This window comes from Polistes dominula, unplaced genomic scaffold (genome assembly GCF_049000335.1).
Source record: "Polistes dominula isolate Pdom_NZ unplaced genomic scaffold, Pdom_raw_medaka contig_18, whole genome shotgun sequence".
NCBI lineage: Eukaryota > Metazoa > Arthropoda > Insecta > Hymenoptera > Vespidae > Polistes > Polistes dominula.
This window is the reverse complement of record NW_028301164.1, coordinates 2,688,479-2,706,733: the sequence shown is the minus strand read 5'-3', so window position 1 is coordinate 2,706,733 and position 18,255 is coordinate 2,688,479. Positions and strand designations below refer to the sequence as shown.

The following is an 18,255-nucleotide window of genomic DNA, read 5'->3' as shown; positions in this document are numbered from 1 at the left end:
TTTTTCTTTTTTTTTTTTTTTATCTTTCCCTATTCTCCATATCTCATTCTCTTTCTTCGCGTTTCCTTCCTCCAACCTTTTGCATTTTTTTTTTATTCGTTTTTTAATCTCCTTCTTTATGATTTTTTCTTCTTTTTATTTTTTTTTAAACATACACACGAATACACGTACGTACGTCACGCACACCTTACAGACACACATTAGTAGGTACAAGCAAACAGACAGACAGACAGACTGACACACGTCTCTCGCGCTCGAACGACACTTTCGTGTAATTTAATTTTTTTTTTTTTTTTCCTCCAAATCCCCATCCACCCTCCTTTTTTTTTCTTCTTATGGAGAAACCCCTCTCTTTTGGCACACAATCATCCGGTACTCAGCAACTTTGTAGCGAACAGGAAGGGATGCCTTTCTTCACCGTGGCCAGAGTACAGGTATGAAGAGAAACATCGATAGAATATGTGACAAGCTGTTAGTGTATCCTGGAACTTTTCCACTTGCATTGCTTGCACCAGAACTTTGAGCAGCTTCTGCTAAACCTGAAAATAAAGAAAATAAAAAAGTAGAAAAAATTTTATTTATTTTATTTCTTATTCCTATTTTTATTATACACTTATCCTTAAACTGAAGTAAGAATAATATGTAGCAATTATATTTAATAAATATATTTGTATATAAATATAAATATAAATATATATTATATCATATTATATTATATGTATTTCTTATTATATTATAATATATTATAATATATATTTCTTATATATATTATATTATAATATATTATATTTTATATTATTATTATATTATAATATATTATATTATATTATTTATATTATTATGTAAAATATTGTTCATCGTTATATTAATATTTTTTTTCGTATTAAACAAACGTCTATCTGATTTTGTCATTTAAGAAATATATAAAATATGTTACTTATATATACATATAATATTAAATGTTAGATAAAAATATAGAACGATATTGACAAGTGACATCGAGTAATCCACTCACCGCCTATGATAGACACGTGTTCCTTCCCACGAGACGTTCTGTCAAAGCCGATTTTGATCTCTGTAACAGTCAAGGGATAAGCGTTACGTCGATATATCGACTACGTGCTTCTACTAAACATGTAAGATAGACGATTTTCTTTATTTTTAATGGCATTTTGAAATATTTGTCACGTGTACAAATGTTCGCATATATTAATATTTGAATTATTAAAATCAAACTGATCAATTAAAATCAAAGAAATATTTACGATGATAGTACTCTATCAATATTTTTTATTGAACAATATTAATAATTCTAAAAACATATTGTATTAAATAATATTTTGTTTATTTTCAATTTAAATACTCCCTTTTTTCTTTTAATAAAATTGTAATTATTTCAATTTGATACAATAAAAAAGAAAGTAATATTGTCGAAACTTTTGGCATACGAATTTTTATTTAAAAATACATTGATTTGGGAATAAAATTTATTCGTAATTTTTCCTGGATTGACATATACTCAGAGTATCACATAACTATGTCGGTATTAATAAGAATTTTAAAATACTTGTGTACATTTGACAACTGGACGTATCACGGAGTAATTAAAAACAATACTGTGCTACTATATTTGTTTTGCACGGTCAAAAGTTATTGGTGTATGTGTGTGTTGTTTTTCTTTTTTTTTTTTTTACAAAAAAATAAACGAAATGAATGAAGAGAAGAAATTCTGTACGTTTTAAAATTTGATTACAAAACAAAACAAAAAATAACAAAAAAAAAAAAAAAAAAAGCAGGGAAAAAGTGTGACAGATAGATTGATAAAACAATTTGTTACGTTTGTGAACATGATGCTGTATCGAGTAAGAGTATCGTACGTAAAATACCACGAGATTTGAAATTATTTGATAAAAGTTCCATAGAAAATATGAAAAGAAAAAAAAATAAAAATAAAAGAAGAAAGAAACAATTTCTTTTGCTTTTGGATTGAAATTAACGAAGAAACTTATTATTCGATTAAATATTAAATGATTGATAATTCAATTGAAAAATATTTCAAGGAAGAAATAATTCATACGAATAATCACTATTAAAAGGATAATAAAGTTACTTCTCGTTATATTTTCAACATTTTATCGAATAATATTATAAATTATGGAGAATAGATTAGTTGAAAAAAAAAAAAAAGAAATGTTGTTCCAACGTTAGTTGGCCCCTTTTATCTAACATACCGTATAATCTTAAGGTACCATCGGCCCTGCCAAGACTGTTGGTAGAGATGCATTTGTAGCTACCCACATCCTGTTCCGTGAATCCTTTGATCGCCAACTCCATTAGGACTTTATAACCCGATCGTTCCTCGCGAACACTGTACTTAGGTCTGTGTGTATATAACAAACGATGGATTACTAACTTAAATCTTCATTAAAATGATTCCCCCTAACCAAGAATGATGAAGCTAAAAGTATTACCAAAGAATAATTTAAAAAGAATCTTTAATACATAAACCTAAGGAAAAAAAGACACACACAAAAGAAAGATTTACTTTATTCCCCCACCTTTTGTTGAACTATAAAGATAAATGAATAAATTAATACAAAAAAAAAAAAAATTAAAAAAAAAAGTTAGATAATAAATGGTTTCTTACCCTTCCAACAGCATCTCATCGTTAGTTCCACGATGATTTTTCACCCAATAATTAATCGTATTTGGGAATGCTTCGACGTAACATTTTAATGTTACTTCAGTACCCAAAGGTGCTCCTAACAGTTGATTTGGTACCGTCACACTTGGTGCAACTAATCAAATTCAATAAATAATACAATTAAATAATATTCATTAAAAAGTTTCAATAGAAAATATTTTCTATATTCTTAAATATAAATAATCCTAATAAACATTTACGAATGGATTTAATTACAAAATTTAACTTACATTAGTAGTAATAAATATCGGTTAAGTTTAAGGTAAAGGATTACTCGACGATTATTATACCAATGGTGGTTTTATCTTGTAAATATGCATGATGATCCATTTGTAAGGAGTATATGTACCATACTAGTTGTAGTAGTAGTAGTAGTAGTAGTAGTAGTAGTAGTAGTAGATATATACGTCCATTTACAGATGGAGAAGTTTCTAACGCGAAACGTAAATCCAAAGAGATAAGATAGGAGACATGCGATGGACGTTAATACGCTTTTGACTGTGTCAAACTTGAATTTTCCCAGAGTACAAGTATTACTCTCTCTCTCTCTCTCTCTCTCTCACACTCACTCACTCACTCATTCTCTCTCTCTTTCTTTGAACAAGAAGGTTGAATAACTCTCCGAATAATTCGTATCGTTTTGTTTATTTGAACTACGAATATATATTAAATATTATATATATGATATAATATACGAAAAGCTAAAATGTTTGAGATATCATTCACGAGAAAGGAACACGACGATCATTTTCAATATTTATACTATACTACATATATGTTTTTTAATCTAACATGAATATATATATATTTTTTTTTATTCGAAGTGAAACACACGATTTTGTCCATTCACTTGTTTGTTCATTCATTCGTGTTCATTTTCGTTTTTATTCATTCGTTCGTACGTAGACCATACGTGAAAATTTTATCTAGGCAGTCGATATTGTTTTATTTTATGATTTTGTTGTTGTTGTTGAATGAAAAAATATATAACTCTCTCTCGGCCGGTTAATTTCAAAAGAGGAAGGGAGGGGAAGGTTGGGAAAACTAAAAAAAAAAAATAAAAAATATCTCTGACAAATAGAAACGTTGATAATCGAACGTGTCAACGAATATGTTTAAAAGATTATCAAATTTTCTTTATATTTGTATACAGGTGAGAATTATTATATTCATAGGAATTATTCATAACTCGTGATAACTATAAATAGTAAAGTATTGATAAGTTTGTTTTCCTTTTTTTTTTTTTTTTTGGATTTTCAATTTGATAGCAATTTTTATTTGAAGATGTAATAGAGAAAATACATTTTATTCTTATAAGAATAATATCATTTAACACAAATGATAGGAAAATTGTGATCATTCACAAAACTATTTCTTACCTGTGGAAAATATAAATAACATTTATTTATATCAGTTATATGTGAAAGTATACTCATTGATAATAAAATTGATATCGATGTACGAATTGAATAATCTTAAAATGTGTATTTTTTAATTTTTCTGTATCTTTCTGTATAAAAGAATTAAAAAAAAAATTGCATTACATTACATTATAAACATTTCACAATTATTTAAAATATAAATTATAATTATAAGAAATTATATTACTTTTTTTTTACAAAAACAAATGAAACACATTTAATTAATGATACCGAATGAATTTCTGACGATACGAATAATTCTTCTTTCCCCTACCCCCTCTCCAAACTTAATTAGTTTTATATCTAATATTCGAATGACTTTGAAAAGGTAAAATATTTCGAATTACGATCTCGAAATTTCGTTGAAATGGCACGGACTAGTCGAGGTTGGAAATTAATCACGTAAGATATCAAAAGTACTATCAGGTTATATCATATATATTATGTGAAATTTGAAGATGTTCGTTTGTATTTCCATAAACTAAGTAACGTCGTCGTAGTCGTAGTCGTCGTAGCTTATTTCGGTGCTGTAGCAATAGGAGCAGTGCACTCCAATTCTATGTTTAATTCACTAGTAATATCAAAGAGATAAATGTAAAGGAATAGAGAGAAAGAGAAAGAGAAAGAGAAAGAGAAAGAAAGACGGAAATACAAAGATAGATAGAATGAGTGAGTAGTAGGGAAAGTTGGTAGGTTGGATGAGTGGGTGGTTGAATGAAAGGAGGATGGGGATAGGGATGGGGATGGGAATGGGAATGGAAGTGGGGGATAGAAAGGTATTCTATATTTTCTTCTAATCATACTCGAGGTAACCAATTTAATTATGCACATTGCTATTTCTCGTCGCAATACCTTAATAGGAAACAAAAACGACTTTAGAAACGTACGACGACACCGTACAGGTAGAAGGAAAATAATAATAATAATATATATATATATATATATATATTATACCCTGTAATAGAAACGTTCAGAGACAAAGAAGGTAAATGAGAAATATATAGAAAGATAAAAAGGTAAAGAGAGAAAGAGAGAGAGAACAATACTATATTCAACGAATACTCGTTTCGAAATCCGCATTGAAACGACTCCTCTACACCAATGCAATCGATTTACCTAACTTGTCTTGGTTGTGTTTTAAAACCTCTTTGAAAATCGGTTTATCTATCAAATTTGAGGAACTCAATAAGATACTATACTCCTTAACAAAGTATTATATTATATTTTACGAAATAATATAATATGACTATTATTTTTAATATCAAATTTATAATATAAAAGTAATTTTTTTAATTGTATATCCTTCTATTCTATATTCAATTACTATTCTTATATATAGTTATGTTTTTTTTTTTACATGATTTTAAGTCATGAATCTTTCTCCAATAAAATTATGAACAATTTTCTAATCTTTTATTATTTTTACGACGATCATTAAATGTCTAACATTATATAATTTCAATATTTAGAAAGATGACGCTCGCAAGCAACATTTTCAAAGTGTGTCTGGAGGGTTGCACCCTTACAGGCGCACATTTTTATAATTATTAAATAAATAATTACAAAATAAAGTACAAATAATATTATATTATAAATTATCTTACTCCTAATATTATGCATTAGTCTCATTTTCTCAAAAAATTTGCTTTTTTAAAGGGTTTTCATTTCTAACTTGTGTGATCTGCACACACAGGTTTTTTTTTTTTTTTTAAACAAATCAAGTTATTTTTTATAATTACAATAATCGTTTCAAGGGGTTTTTTTTTTAAACACATTAAGTGATTTTTTATAATTACAATAATCGTTTCAAGGGTTTTTTTTTTTTTAAATTATTCGTTAAAATATTGCATTATTTCTTACGATCATTATAATTATGAAATATTGTTTAACGTTTTATTTTTAAAATCAGTATTAAAAATGTTCAAATAAAAATTCGAATTTAATATTTTTGCAATCTTATTTGTATCGTATATAAATAGTAATACTTTAAACTGTCTCTATGAAAATAATTTGAACTATATATTCCAGAAAAAATTAGAATAATAAGTACAATCTTAAAAAGAGAAATCATCTAAGAAGATTATTTCGTTACGTGTTAATGTTATTATTCAAAAGAAAGTATAAAAATAGTTTTTCCTTCCTTGACCAAACTAATGCGAGAAAGTCGATAATAACCCGAGAAAATGAAAACTCAGGATAATATATAAAATATTTTCTTTTGAAAAATATAACCAATTTTTTTATAAAATTGTATGTATTTTTTCATTTGAAAAAATAATCCTATACCTAATGATATTTAACACTATCTCTCTCTTTGCAATAAATCATTCTGAGAATTAAATTATCATCTTCTATAAAAAAATCATAAAGAAATTTTATACGACAAATAAACAGTGTGTGAAAATTTTGTATTGTTATGAATAAAAATAATTTATAAAAATACCAATTGTTCTTGGTATTTTTCTCAAAGAAGAAAAATATTATACAGTATAAATCAAAAACAGAAACAAATTGATATTTCTTTTGATTATTTTTTCATTCTTTTATAGTATTTTCACATATTACTATTTTCTTCGTTTAATAAGATAAAAAGTAGAATAAGAATATGATATATACAAAGGATACGCGTATAACATTTTTTTACATATATATATATATATACTATACATAATACTTCGTTAAAATACCTACACGTTAGAGAGTGTATTATCAGTAACAATATTACTCTGTAGTTAAGGAAAACTTTGGTACGCGCGACAAAGTCTCGTTACATCTCTTTGTGATCGGAACAATGAACCGGAAGTATCGCGATTATGATAATGACAATAGCGTAATTAATAGCTGAGCTTTGTACCGAACAGCGGGAGCCCGCATACGATGGGATTAATTCAACATCAAAGTTTCACAGCAAAGTACGATGAGGAAAGACAGAGACAGAGACAGAGACAGAGTCAGAGATAGAAAGAAAAAGAGAAAGAGAAAAAGAAAGAGTTAGATAGAAAGAGAAAGAAAAAGTAAAAGAAAGAGAGAGAGAGAGAGAGAAATTTCAAAGACGGCATTAGAGAAAGAAAGAAAGAAAGAAAGAAAGAAAGAAAAAAACAAGTAAAATGATAAGAAAAGAAAAGAAAAGAAAAGAAAGGAATAGAAAAGAAGGAAAGATTCTGAAGTGATCGATAAAGAGATCGCAGGATAAAGGGGTAAAGAGAGGGATGAAAGAAAAGGAGGGTAAAGGTGGTTTGAGGGTGGTTGGAATTGAGTTTGGTCGAAGTCGACGGTCAGCGTCTTCAACCTTTCGACGCGTCGTAGGTCCGCAGTGCCAGGTCGTTACATCACACACACACACACATACATACAGACACGTAACTACCACACAGACAAACACAACTACAAATATATAGACAAACGTAAAAAGACAGACACCTTGACGGAATTCAAACACATACACACACACACAGATCTATCTATCTATATATATATATATATAGTAACACATAAAGTAAGAAGGATTGTAGGAGGACAATTCGTAGTTCCTTGTAGATATGTAAGTAGGTACAAAGGGAGTAATAGGTGTGGGTACAACATTGGTTTTCTTGAAAAAGGGAGTATTTTCGCGGTAGAAAAGAAAAAGAGAGAAAGGGGTTGGAGTTGAGGGGGTATGGGGAGGTCATGATCGGAAATCAGAGAGAAGAAAGGAAAGGAAAAATAGGGGAAAAAAAGAAAAGAAAAGGAAAAGGGTAAGAAAAGAAGGTTGAAGGGGTTAAAGGGGGAGTTCGATGGGTGAGTGTTTGAAGGTAAGTTCAGACTTACAATTCACGGCGAGCGTCACTCGCTTGCTAACGGCCGGCGGCACGTCGTTGCTGGCGATGCAGAGATACACCCCCATTTGTCGTCTCTCGACACGATGGAATTGCAGTTGGGAACCATTGTAGGTCTCTAGCTTCTCGTAGGTATTTCCTCCACCTGCGCTCACGTAAGAAAACGTTACTGTCAACTTCTATTTTCCTACTCTTTTCAAACACCACACAATCAAAACCACAACCAGTACCATCAAACAAACACCAAATTTAGTCCTCTACTCCTTACTTTGTTTTTTTATTTTTTAATACTACCAAAACCTTTAGATCTTATTTTGTTTATACATCACTATCAAACTAATCCCTCATTCTTATATTTTGTTATATTATTTTATTTTTCTATCTATCACTATCAAAGTAACCCTTCGTTCTCCTCATATTTTAGTTAAATATTTTATTATTAAATAAATTTTATTATATTAATTATGTATCTTATATTTCAGTTAAATATTTTATTATTAAATATATATTTTATTATATTAATTACATATCTTATAATTTAGTCATATATTTTATTTTTTCTAGATCTTCTTTTTCTTATTTGTTTTCCTACCCTTTTTCTTAACATCGATCGAACCTATAAGCTCTATTTTTTTTTTTTTTTTTTTGTATATCTCCTTTTCTTTTTTCTTTTCTTTTCTCTCTTCGAACTACTCTCCATCACCGATAAGATAGAGATATATTTGACTAGTCACGTAACTTGTTACCTCACGGAGGTATCTCGGTTTACCCAGAATTCACGAAAAGATTCTGAATGGAGAGTTTTTTTTTTAGATAAATCGTTTGTCGAAACGTTTCGACAATTTTTGTGCTAACCTTTTTCCCTTTCCCCCCCCCATTTTGTTGCTATTTCTGTAGCTACTACTGTTGCTGAGTTGTTGTTGTTACTTTTTTCCATTTGAAATGTCATGGAGAATTTTTCTATTGTTTCGATCCTATGTATTTGTTCGCATTCAATTCATTTTTTCTCTCTCTTTGTCTTTCTCTTTCTCTTGATTGAGATTACATTGTCAATAAAGAAAGAATTTAATTAAAAAATAGCGGAATTCTCTATCACATATTGCATAAAAAGATCGATTTTATTTTAATTGACAATATATATATATATATATACTATATATGTATACATATATATGTTTTGATACCTGTCTTTTTATTACATTAAATTACAATTTGTCCCTTCTCGTCTACCAATTAAAAAAATTTCTTTTTTTTATTTATATATATATATATATACCACTAGAGGGTAGTAAATATCGGAAATGAGTGAAAACTCGAAAGACATGGAAAGGAAAAGGGAAAGGGAAGACATTTGGAGCATCAAAGACCACCAAGATGAAACGAGATAAAGGCCTTAAGGCATCTACTACTCTCTCTCTCTTTCTCTCTCTTGTTGTAATTGGTCTAAGTTTCAACTTCTCTCCCTAGCTACTCACCTGGTTGAGAACGTAGATATAAACGTTCTCTACCGGTAATGAGAGCGACTCAACCGGATACGGTTTTGCTACGAAACGGAATACGTTATAACGCGTTTTAAACTAGCAAAGTACGTAATACGTACTACGTAAACGAAAACGATAAGTTTATCGATGAACGATCGTAAACGCTCGCGTTAAATTATATATGCCATCATTTTAATAATTATATTCATTTTCTCGTTAAACTATAAACGTTTACTATAATATATATATTATATTATATTAATATAGTATAATACAATATTACTAATATAATATAATACAATATTACTATATATAATATAATTTAATATAGTATAATATAATAAAATATAAATAAATATATAATAAAATAATATAATATTATACTAATACTAATTATAATATATACTATACTAATACTATTATATCATACTAATATATAATATATTGTAATACAATATTACTAATATAATATAATATTATACTATATATATATATATATATTATATTACACCATTATAATAACAAATAATAAAATAGACTAATATATATGGGAAACTCCCCCTATATTTTTTAAATGTGAAACACCGTTTTAAATGACGATTGCAAAACGATATATGTTTGCGTGCACGACGTGTTATATGAGAACGAAGAAAAAAGGTTCGTTTGGTTGGAGGAGTGGAAAAGAAGAGTTGGGGGAAAATTAATGAAAACGATACATAAAAAAAAATAAAACAAAAAAAAGAACAATAAAAATCTGCTTTGATCTTCGTACGGTTAACGCGATCTGATCGAAAACATTTCGAATATTTCTAAACGAAAATTTCGTACGATAAAACGACGGGGGGGAATGGGGACGGGGACGGGGACGGGGACGGGGACGATTATAAAAGAGAAAATGAATGTATAACAATAAAATGTTTGTACATACGTACGTCGTCATCGTCGTCGACAATTATAATAACGATTTAATATAAATAATAAACATAAATATCGCATCGATGAATATCCTGAAAAGGGGGATTGATAGGTGCATCAAAATTTCAATATGCACGCCTCGCCTCGTTGAACCGATGAAAAATTCAATCAGTTTTTGAGTTTTATCTTTCTTTTTTTCTCTTTTTCTCTTTCTCCCTTTATCATTGTACATTCGATTTTATGTTCATTAAAAGGTTGAATGAATACGATATCAGAGAGAAACGTTTATGCGTGTGTAATTAAAAAAAAAAAAAAAAAAAAAAACACACAGAGAAGGAAAGTATATCGGGATAATAATAAAAGTGTTCGTGTGTGTAAAATTCGAATGAGATTTACACATATATAGTATTATATACGTATTTAATATTATTCATGTTTTCCCCTCCCTTTTCTTTTTTTTTTTTTTTTTTTTTTTACAATATCTATATACAAAATGCCAATAGTAATTCGATTCGAATTTCGAGATTAATTGATAAGCATTTAAATACACGTTAAATATGAAATAGGGGGAAAAAACAGGGAGACAAATAAAAAAAAAAACACCACGAGACTATATATCCGAAAGTAAAATTATCCTCTTTCTATCTGGCATAAGCAAAGACAAATAAAAAAAAGAAAAAAAAAAGAAAAAGAAGAAGTAGAAGAAGAAGTTTCGATAAAGGAAATCCGAAAGTTTTCGAAAGGTAAGAAGTAAAAGTCGTGAACGAATAAGAAAAAGCAATAGGAAGAGAGGTGAAGAGAAGGTAGAGGAAAGGGGGGAAAAAGCAAAGTAGCAGGAAGAAGAGGAAGGGGGAAGCAAAACTAAACGTACAAACACTAGAAGCAAAAGAAGAAGAAGAAGAAGAAGAGACGAGAGAAAGATATATGCTTAATTCACTACTTAGGCAGCTTTAACGAGTTCGCTAAGTGAGCGAGCGCTAACGAGTTTGCCGAGCTCGTAAGAAAGACGATGGTGGTGGTGGTGATGGTTGTAGGATGGTAGTTGTAGGGTGGTGATGGTAGTGTAAGAGGAGAAGAAGAAGAAGAAGCTTGCTCGCGCACGCAAAACTTAAACGTGAGTGAGTGAGTGAATGAATGAACGAATGAATGAGTGAGTGAGTGAGAAAGCAAAAAAGTGAGACAGTCAGTCAATTAATCAATGAAAGAAAGAGAAGGTGAATTAGGAAATGCAATTCTACGGGTTGTTCTGCCATCTGCGGTTTCATCCTTTCAAAGGTAAACGTTGATAAGACCATACTGAAAAATAGTTTACCTGCAAATAAATAGTCTATGGGGATGAGAAAAAAGAAATAGGAAAGCTAACGTGAGTATGAGTGAGATAGACTTTGAAGTAAAAAGAACAAAATTAAAAAAAAAAAAAAAAGAATAGAAAGAAAGAAAGAAAGAAAGAAAGAAAGAAAGATAGGTTAAAGGAAAACTACGTCGACCAAAAGTTTTACCAACTGTAGCCAACTACTAACTTCGTAGCAACTATCTTTTATGTTTGTCTCTTTACGTATATACACACGTATATATGTATGTGTGTCCTGTAGGTGAAGTTTTTTTTTTCTTAGTCTTATTGTTACACGTTCTAGCTCATACATATAGATAGAGAAAGGCTACTACTAGTTCAGGTATACTTTTGAAGACACTGCCCGAAGCCGCGGAACATACTGGCCTGATGCGCAAGTACCATCAAGAGGATTCTACTTCTCCTTTTCCTTACTCTCTCTGTTTCTTCTTATTCGAAAACGGCATACTACTACTATTACTACTACTACTATTACTACTATTACTATCACTACTACCACAACTACACGTTTTAACGTCATCCACCACCTTTCCCTTTTCTATACGCTTTTCTTCTACCTAAGTTCACCAACCAACAATCTTTGAAGAGAAAGAGGAAGAGAAAGATAAAGAGAATGAGAAAGAGAGAGAGAGAGAGAGAGAGAGAGAGAGAGAGAGAAAGAGAGTTCAAGAAGTGGAACTTGATTCAACGACCTTCCTCGTTATACCCACTCCACTTTCTCTCTTTCTGTTCTCTTACATCCAATCTGTGTACTCACGTACGAAAATGTTCCTGCCTCTTGACTTTACACCTACCTACCTTGACTCACGAAACCTTTCTTGGCACCCGTAATATCGCGCTAAAGGTTTTGGACCCTTCGATAACCAACGACCAACGACCTACGTGTTCTACGTGTCTATGTGTGTGTGTGTTTCTTTCTTTATTTTCTTCTTTTTTTATTTCGTTTTTAAACCGCAGTTTGTTCTTTGTAAATTTGCGCATACATTTACAGCCATTAAAAATCCTTACCATGTAAACGAGTGGTAGATAGAAGAAATAGGAGGAGAAAGTAGTGAGAAGGAAGAAAAAATGAAAATAAAGAAAAAAATATCATTTAGCAGATCACACATGTTAAAAGTAAAACCTTCGAAAAGCTAAGTTTCGAAAGAATGAGACGAATGTAGAATATCAGGTGTAGGATAAATACAGGGTTGTAATTTTTTAAATATTATTATTATAATATTGTTACCACTTTCAAAATATATTTTACGTTATATTAACATATAATGCATAACATATTAAACAGTAGACAAGTTCTCAATTCGAAGAAATTGCTTCTGGTAACTAAAAAATGTAATGCTAACTAAAAACCTCTCTGCATACAAGAAATGCACAAACGCCTTACGTCGAACTCTTTGAAACTTCCCTAATAAATTATCTCTGCAGATTTGCATGAAACTGGCGTTAATATTCAGTCAAGAGACACATAAATAACAATTAACAACAACCAATTGCAAATAATTTGGATAGAGAATAAAAACAAATGATACAAAAGTAATCTATAAAAATTATGCTTGTCTAAAATAAGTAAAAAGGATAAAGAGAGATATAAATTGATTAGAAGCTATTTAATGAAGTCAAGAGGTTTATTCCAAAAAGTAGTGAGGTTTTTTCCGAAAAGTAGTGAGGTTTTTTCCGAAAAGTAGTAAGGTTTTTTCCGAAAAGTAGTAAGGTTTTTTCCGAAAAGTAGTGAGGTTTTTTCTGAAAAGTAGTGAAAAAGGAAAGACCCTACGGAAAGACCATACAGACTTATCAGAAAGACCCTACGGACTTATCGGAAAGACCCTACGGACTTATCGGAAAGACCCTACGAACTTATCGGAAAGACCCTACGGACTTATCGGAAAGACCCTACGGACTTATCGGAAAGACCCTACGGACTTATCGGAAAGACCCTACGGACTTATCGGAAAGACACTACCTCACTACTTTTCGGAAAAAACCTCACTACTTTTCGAAAAAGTACTTTTTCCGAGGTTTTTTCCGAAAAGTAGTGAGGTTTTTTCCGAATAGTAGTGAGGTCTAGTAGAAGAAAAACTTTCCGATAAGTCCGTAGGGTCTTTCCGATAAGTCCGTAGGGTCTTTCCGATAAGTCCGTAGGGTCTTTCCGATAAGTCCGTAGGGTGTGTTTAATTAGGCCTCGTAGAAGAGTCTCTTAAACAAGACTCGTTAAAAAGCCTCGTAATCAAGTTTCTTGTATTTACAAACTTTTCTATTTTATTGAAAAATTAGTATAAATTTTCTAAATACGCAAATATTATAATTAAAAAACATGTCTTTGGATATTTATAAGAAAAGTATTCTACAATGTTGTCTAATTCTTTTTCTCTCATGTATCTTATAATCAATTTTTTTTTTCTGTAAAATTTTGCAGACAATACAATTATTTTAATCTACATATTTCATAATCATTAATAAGAATAATTTTTACGAAATAAATAATTTAATAATAATTTTTCAATAAAATAGAACATTTTTAATTAGAAATGAAATGACACGCTTGGTAACAAAAACATACCACGCACCTTCTTTGTTTATGTCGACCGTCGGTTCGTTTGGACCGTGGACCTTATACTTTTGTCGCATACCTACGTGCTTATCTCTTTTACTCTTCTATCGTTCCTACCTACAAACATTTCGAGTATCGAAAGAATATGTGTGTTTACGCTTTGTAGTATGCAGTCGCACTCAAACACACACATATACAACCAGGAGCGATAACCAGGAAGCATAGCATAAAGAGGAGACCGAGAATAGGAAAAACTGTATAGCTATATTCCGTCTCATTCCCTCGCAGTCTAAATCCTATGTTTGTCTCTTTTTCTCTCATTATTTAGTATGGCAACCGTTTCATAGCTTCGTTACATAGCTCCGTTTCCGTTTATTTACTTTTCAGATCACTCCCATTCTAAAGAAGTTTTCACTTCAAAAAGAATTTATTTTTAGATCTTTGATATCCAACATCGGTAAAACCGTTTTCTATCCAACCCATAAAACACTCATCTACCTTTTCGTATTACGTTTTTTTTAAATACCTTTAAGGGGTTGTTTTAAGTTCGTAAGATTTATTTAACGTCGTACTTTTTAAAAAGGATCCTACGCAAAGATGGTAGAAATATACATATATATATATATATATATATATATATATATATATATATATATATATATATATATAAAGAAAAATCGAGATAATATTGCACGTTAGACTTTACTTTTCCCAACACCACCCTACCCTTCCCTCTCTTCTTTTCTTAGTTAGTTTCTCGAAATCCAGGAAGGTACAAAGTATCTTTCCAAACCGATAAAAAGTTGAAACGACGTAACGTCCGTGGTTGTTGCGTTTATCGCGAGAAGTAGCAAGTTTATATCGGTTGTTCAACGCAGACCCTACTTCGTTGTCGTAGTTCCAAGTGGGTGGTAGTGGTGGTAGTGGGTCCAACGAAACTCGAAACCTGCTCAACCCCGATATACATCTATGTATACACCTGTGATATGAGTATACACCTATCTATGTGTATGTATATCTATATATATATATAGATATAAATAGTTCAATAAGCGACGATAAATCGTAAGGGCAGAGTTACGTTGAGAAACGATAATGGCTATACTATGCTACATTTTTGTCGTTACCAAACCATTTTTTAACGAAAATATTTACGAACTAACAAAAAAACAAAAACCACGCACACACATACCCATATATATGTATATATATATAATATAAAAAGTCGAGACAAATTTTATTTACAAATTTACGAGATACTTTCTTTGTCAAGCGATAAAACATTTCGGTAAAAAAAAAAAAAAAAAAAAAAAAAAAAATAATAATGGAAGATGAAAGAAGGATGAACGTGTTCTTTTATCGTAAAAGCCGATTTTCTTTGAAGAACATTCGAATATCTTATTCTAATCCTTAAAAGCATAATCGTTCTCAGACGAATTACTTTTATATAAGTGTGTATATATATATATTTTAAAATTAACGTGATACACTAAGCGGAATATTCGTCGTTGACTTTTCCAAAAGGTGTCAGATTCAAGTGCAATTGAATTATTCAAAACTGTTCTTAACTAAGCGTAGAAGAGACGAAACCGTTCTGTCGTAGTCAAGTTAAAGTTTTTGATTATTCGGAAAGGCCATTATTCGAGTGTAAGCCATTCTTGAAAGAAAACTGTTTTCGCTGGTTCTAATTTACATACGTCCCGCGTGCCACATTTCACGCTGCTAATTAACTTTTCTCTCTTTCTCATACAAACACACACACACACACACACAAACACATATATACGTGTACGCTATTTTCTTTCTACATTTACGGTTTTTCTTTTTCTAAATATTCTTTTTTTCTAATATTTCTTTTATTTTTCTTTCTATGAAACTTACACTCATACAAAAATAAACGACGAACCCATTTTACTATTCTTATTATATAAATGTGTAGGGGTATTTCTAATTATCCAATTTGTTTGATAAAGAATAAAATATATTTTTAAAATAAAAAATAATATAAAAATAAATAAAAGGAAAGTGGTAGGTAGACGCTTTAAACAATTAGAAAATAATAAAAATTATATAAACGATTAATAACATTTTCGAATGTGGGTCAACTAATTTTCTTACTACATTTAGGTTCTTTTTTCTAAATATTCTTTTTATTTTATTTTTTTTTTTAACTACGATAAAGTTTACGCTCATACAAAAATAAACGATGAGCCCATTTTACTATTTTTTTTTATATAAATGAGTAGGTATTTCTAATTATCAAATTTGCTTGATAAGGAATAAAACATATATATTTAAAAAAAAAAAAACAAATAAATTTTAAAGAAAAATAAATAAAACGAAAGTGGTAGGTACACGCTTTGATATAAATTAGAAAATAAATAAATTTTGGGTTAACTGTGTGGGTTAACTAAATGTAATAAAATCTTGAGAACTAATAAGAAAAAAAAAAAGAAAAAATAAGAAAGCAACTGTTAATGTGTGTCGTTGTATGTTTCTAGAAGTAAAAGTTCTTTTTTAGATTTTTTTTCTTGTTCATTTCTTTCCTTATTTCTTTCTCTTTCTTTTCCTTTTTCCTCCTGTTCAACCACTCGTTTTATTTATACCGGTTAAACACTTCTTTAACCGCACGAACGAACGTGCAAGCCTGCTTCGAATTCGTTCAAACGAATATATCACGACAAATGAGGTAAAAAAAAAAAAAAGAAAAAAAAAGAAAAGGAGAAGGGAAATAAAAAATTAACGAGCATTACTAAAGTATAATATTACCGTGAAAATCGTGTCGAGATTAGGAAACTCGGTCAGACTGAAATATTTCTCGATATTTCTAATTATTGTTCGCAATAACCTTTTATTACTGTTTATTTTTCTTCTTTCTTATTAAATGTTTCCTTTTTTTTTTTTTTTTTATTACGTTAACAGTTTATATTATTAGTTCTTATTACGACAATCGAATTGTATATATAACTAAATTTTTATATTTCGTAGAACAAACATTGTACTTTTTATTTAAAAAAAGAAAAGAAAATAAATGTGTAAAGAAAAAATAATGACGTTGATCTCATTTCCTTATCTCTTATGGAAAAAAAAAAAAAAATAAAAATAAAAAAAATAAAAAAAACAGATTATTCAACGCGTGACAACTCGTTATCCATGTTCGAGGAAAAAAAATAATTTGTATATTCTTCGAACGATTCTTCGTAAATGATAACGCGAGTTCTCTATTTTTATTTTTATTTTATTTTTTTTTTTTTTTAATTACAAAATAATGATGTAGATTTAATTTTTCTTATCTTACGAAATGAAAGAGAAAAGAAGAGTGAGAAATGAAAATTCTTTAACGCGTGACAATATGTAGATTCGTTCGAGAAAAATAATTTTTATATTTTTCCAATTCTCATTGAAGAAATGACACGTGTTAAGTAAAAGATTAAGAAAGCAAAAAAAAAAAAAAAGAAATAATAAAGTATGGTAAAAAGAAAAATGATTACGTCGCGTTCTAATCATGATGCTTTTAAATTGATAGAAACACATACGTACACACACACACACACACACACAGATATAAACCTAAGAAGCGTTCGACTATGTTCATGGGGAATAATACTTTATCGGTATTAAACCGGTATACTTGATAAAGCTGTTAGGTGAAAAGGATTCTCTTCTAGGATATTAGAAATAACAAGAGAAAGCGAGAACGAACGAACGAGAGTGTGTGTGTGAGAGAGAGAGAGAGAGAGAGAGAGATTATGGTACTTACAGTTGCTGACTAGATTCTGAAAAGACCCTTGCGAGATGCACACGGTACGTGAAAGTATAAACCTTGCACACCTGCTTCCTCATCGGTTCTCTAGAGGACTATCAACTAATTACCCTATTAATATCCCTAGATTGTTACACGAACAGTTTAATATTTTGACTACCAAGATATTTTACCTTACTGCTTACACGTACCTTCATTTTCTTCCATCTTATGCATAACTTGTGTAGTTTCAAAACAAAAACAAAATAATTCTTCGA

At 29.8% G+C, this 18,255-nt stretch overlaps 1 protein-coding gene across 2 annotated transcripts in view; it reads right to left on the bottom strand.

The window, feature by feature from the left end:
- LOC107070353 (lachesin) overlaps window positions 1-18,255 on the bottom strand; it is a 99,101-nt gene continuing 80,846 nt past the window's right edge. For both annotated transcript variants that reach the window (XM_089178951.1, XM_015328465.2), the window contains exons 6-10: window positions 7,933-8,085; window positions 2,648-2,798; window positions 2,232-2,380; window positions 1,016-1,075; window positions 1-539 (exon numbers count right to left, since the gene is read on the bottom strand). In XM_089178951.1, coding sequence (XP_089035077.1) covers window positions 415-539; window positions 1,016-1,075; window positions 2,232-2,380; window positions 2,648-2,798; window positions 7,933-8,085 — 638 coding nt within the window. In that variant the 3' untranslated portion in view covers window positions 1-414. The remainder of the gene's footprint in view (window positions 540-1,015; window positions 1,076-2,231; window positions 2,381-2,647; window positions 2,799-7,932; window positions 8,086-18,255) is intronic.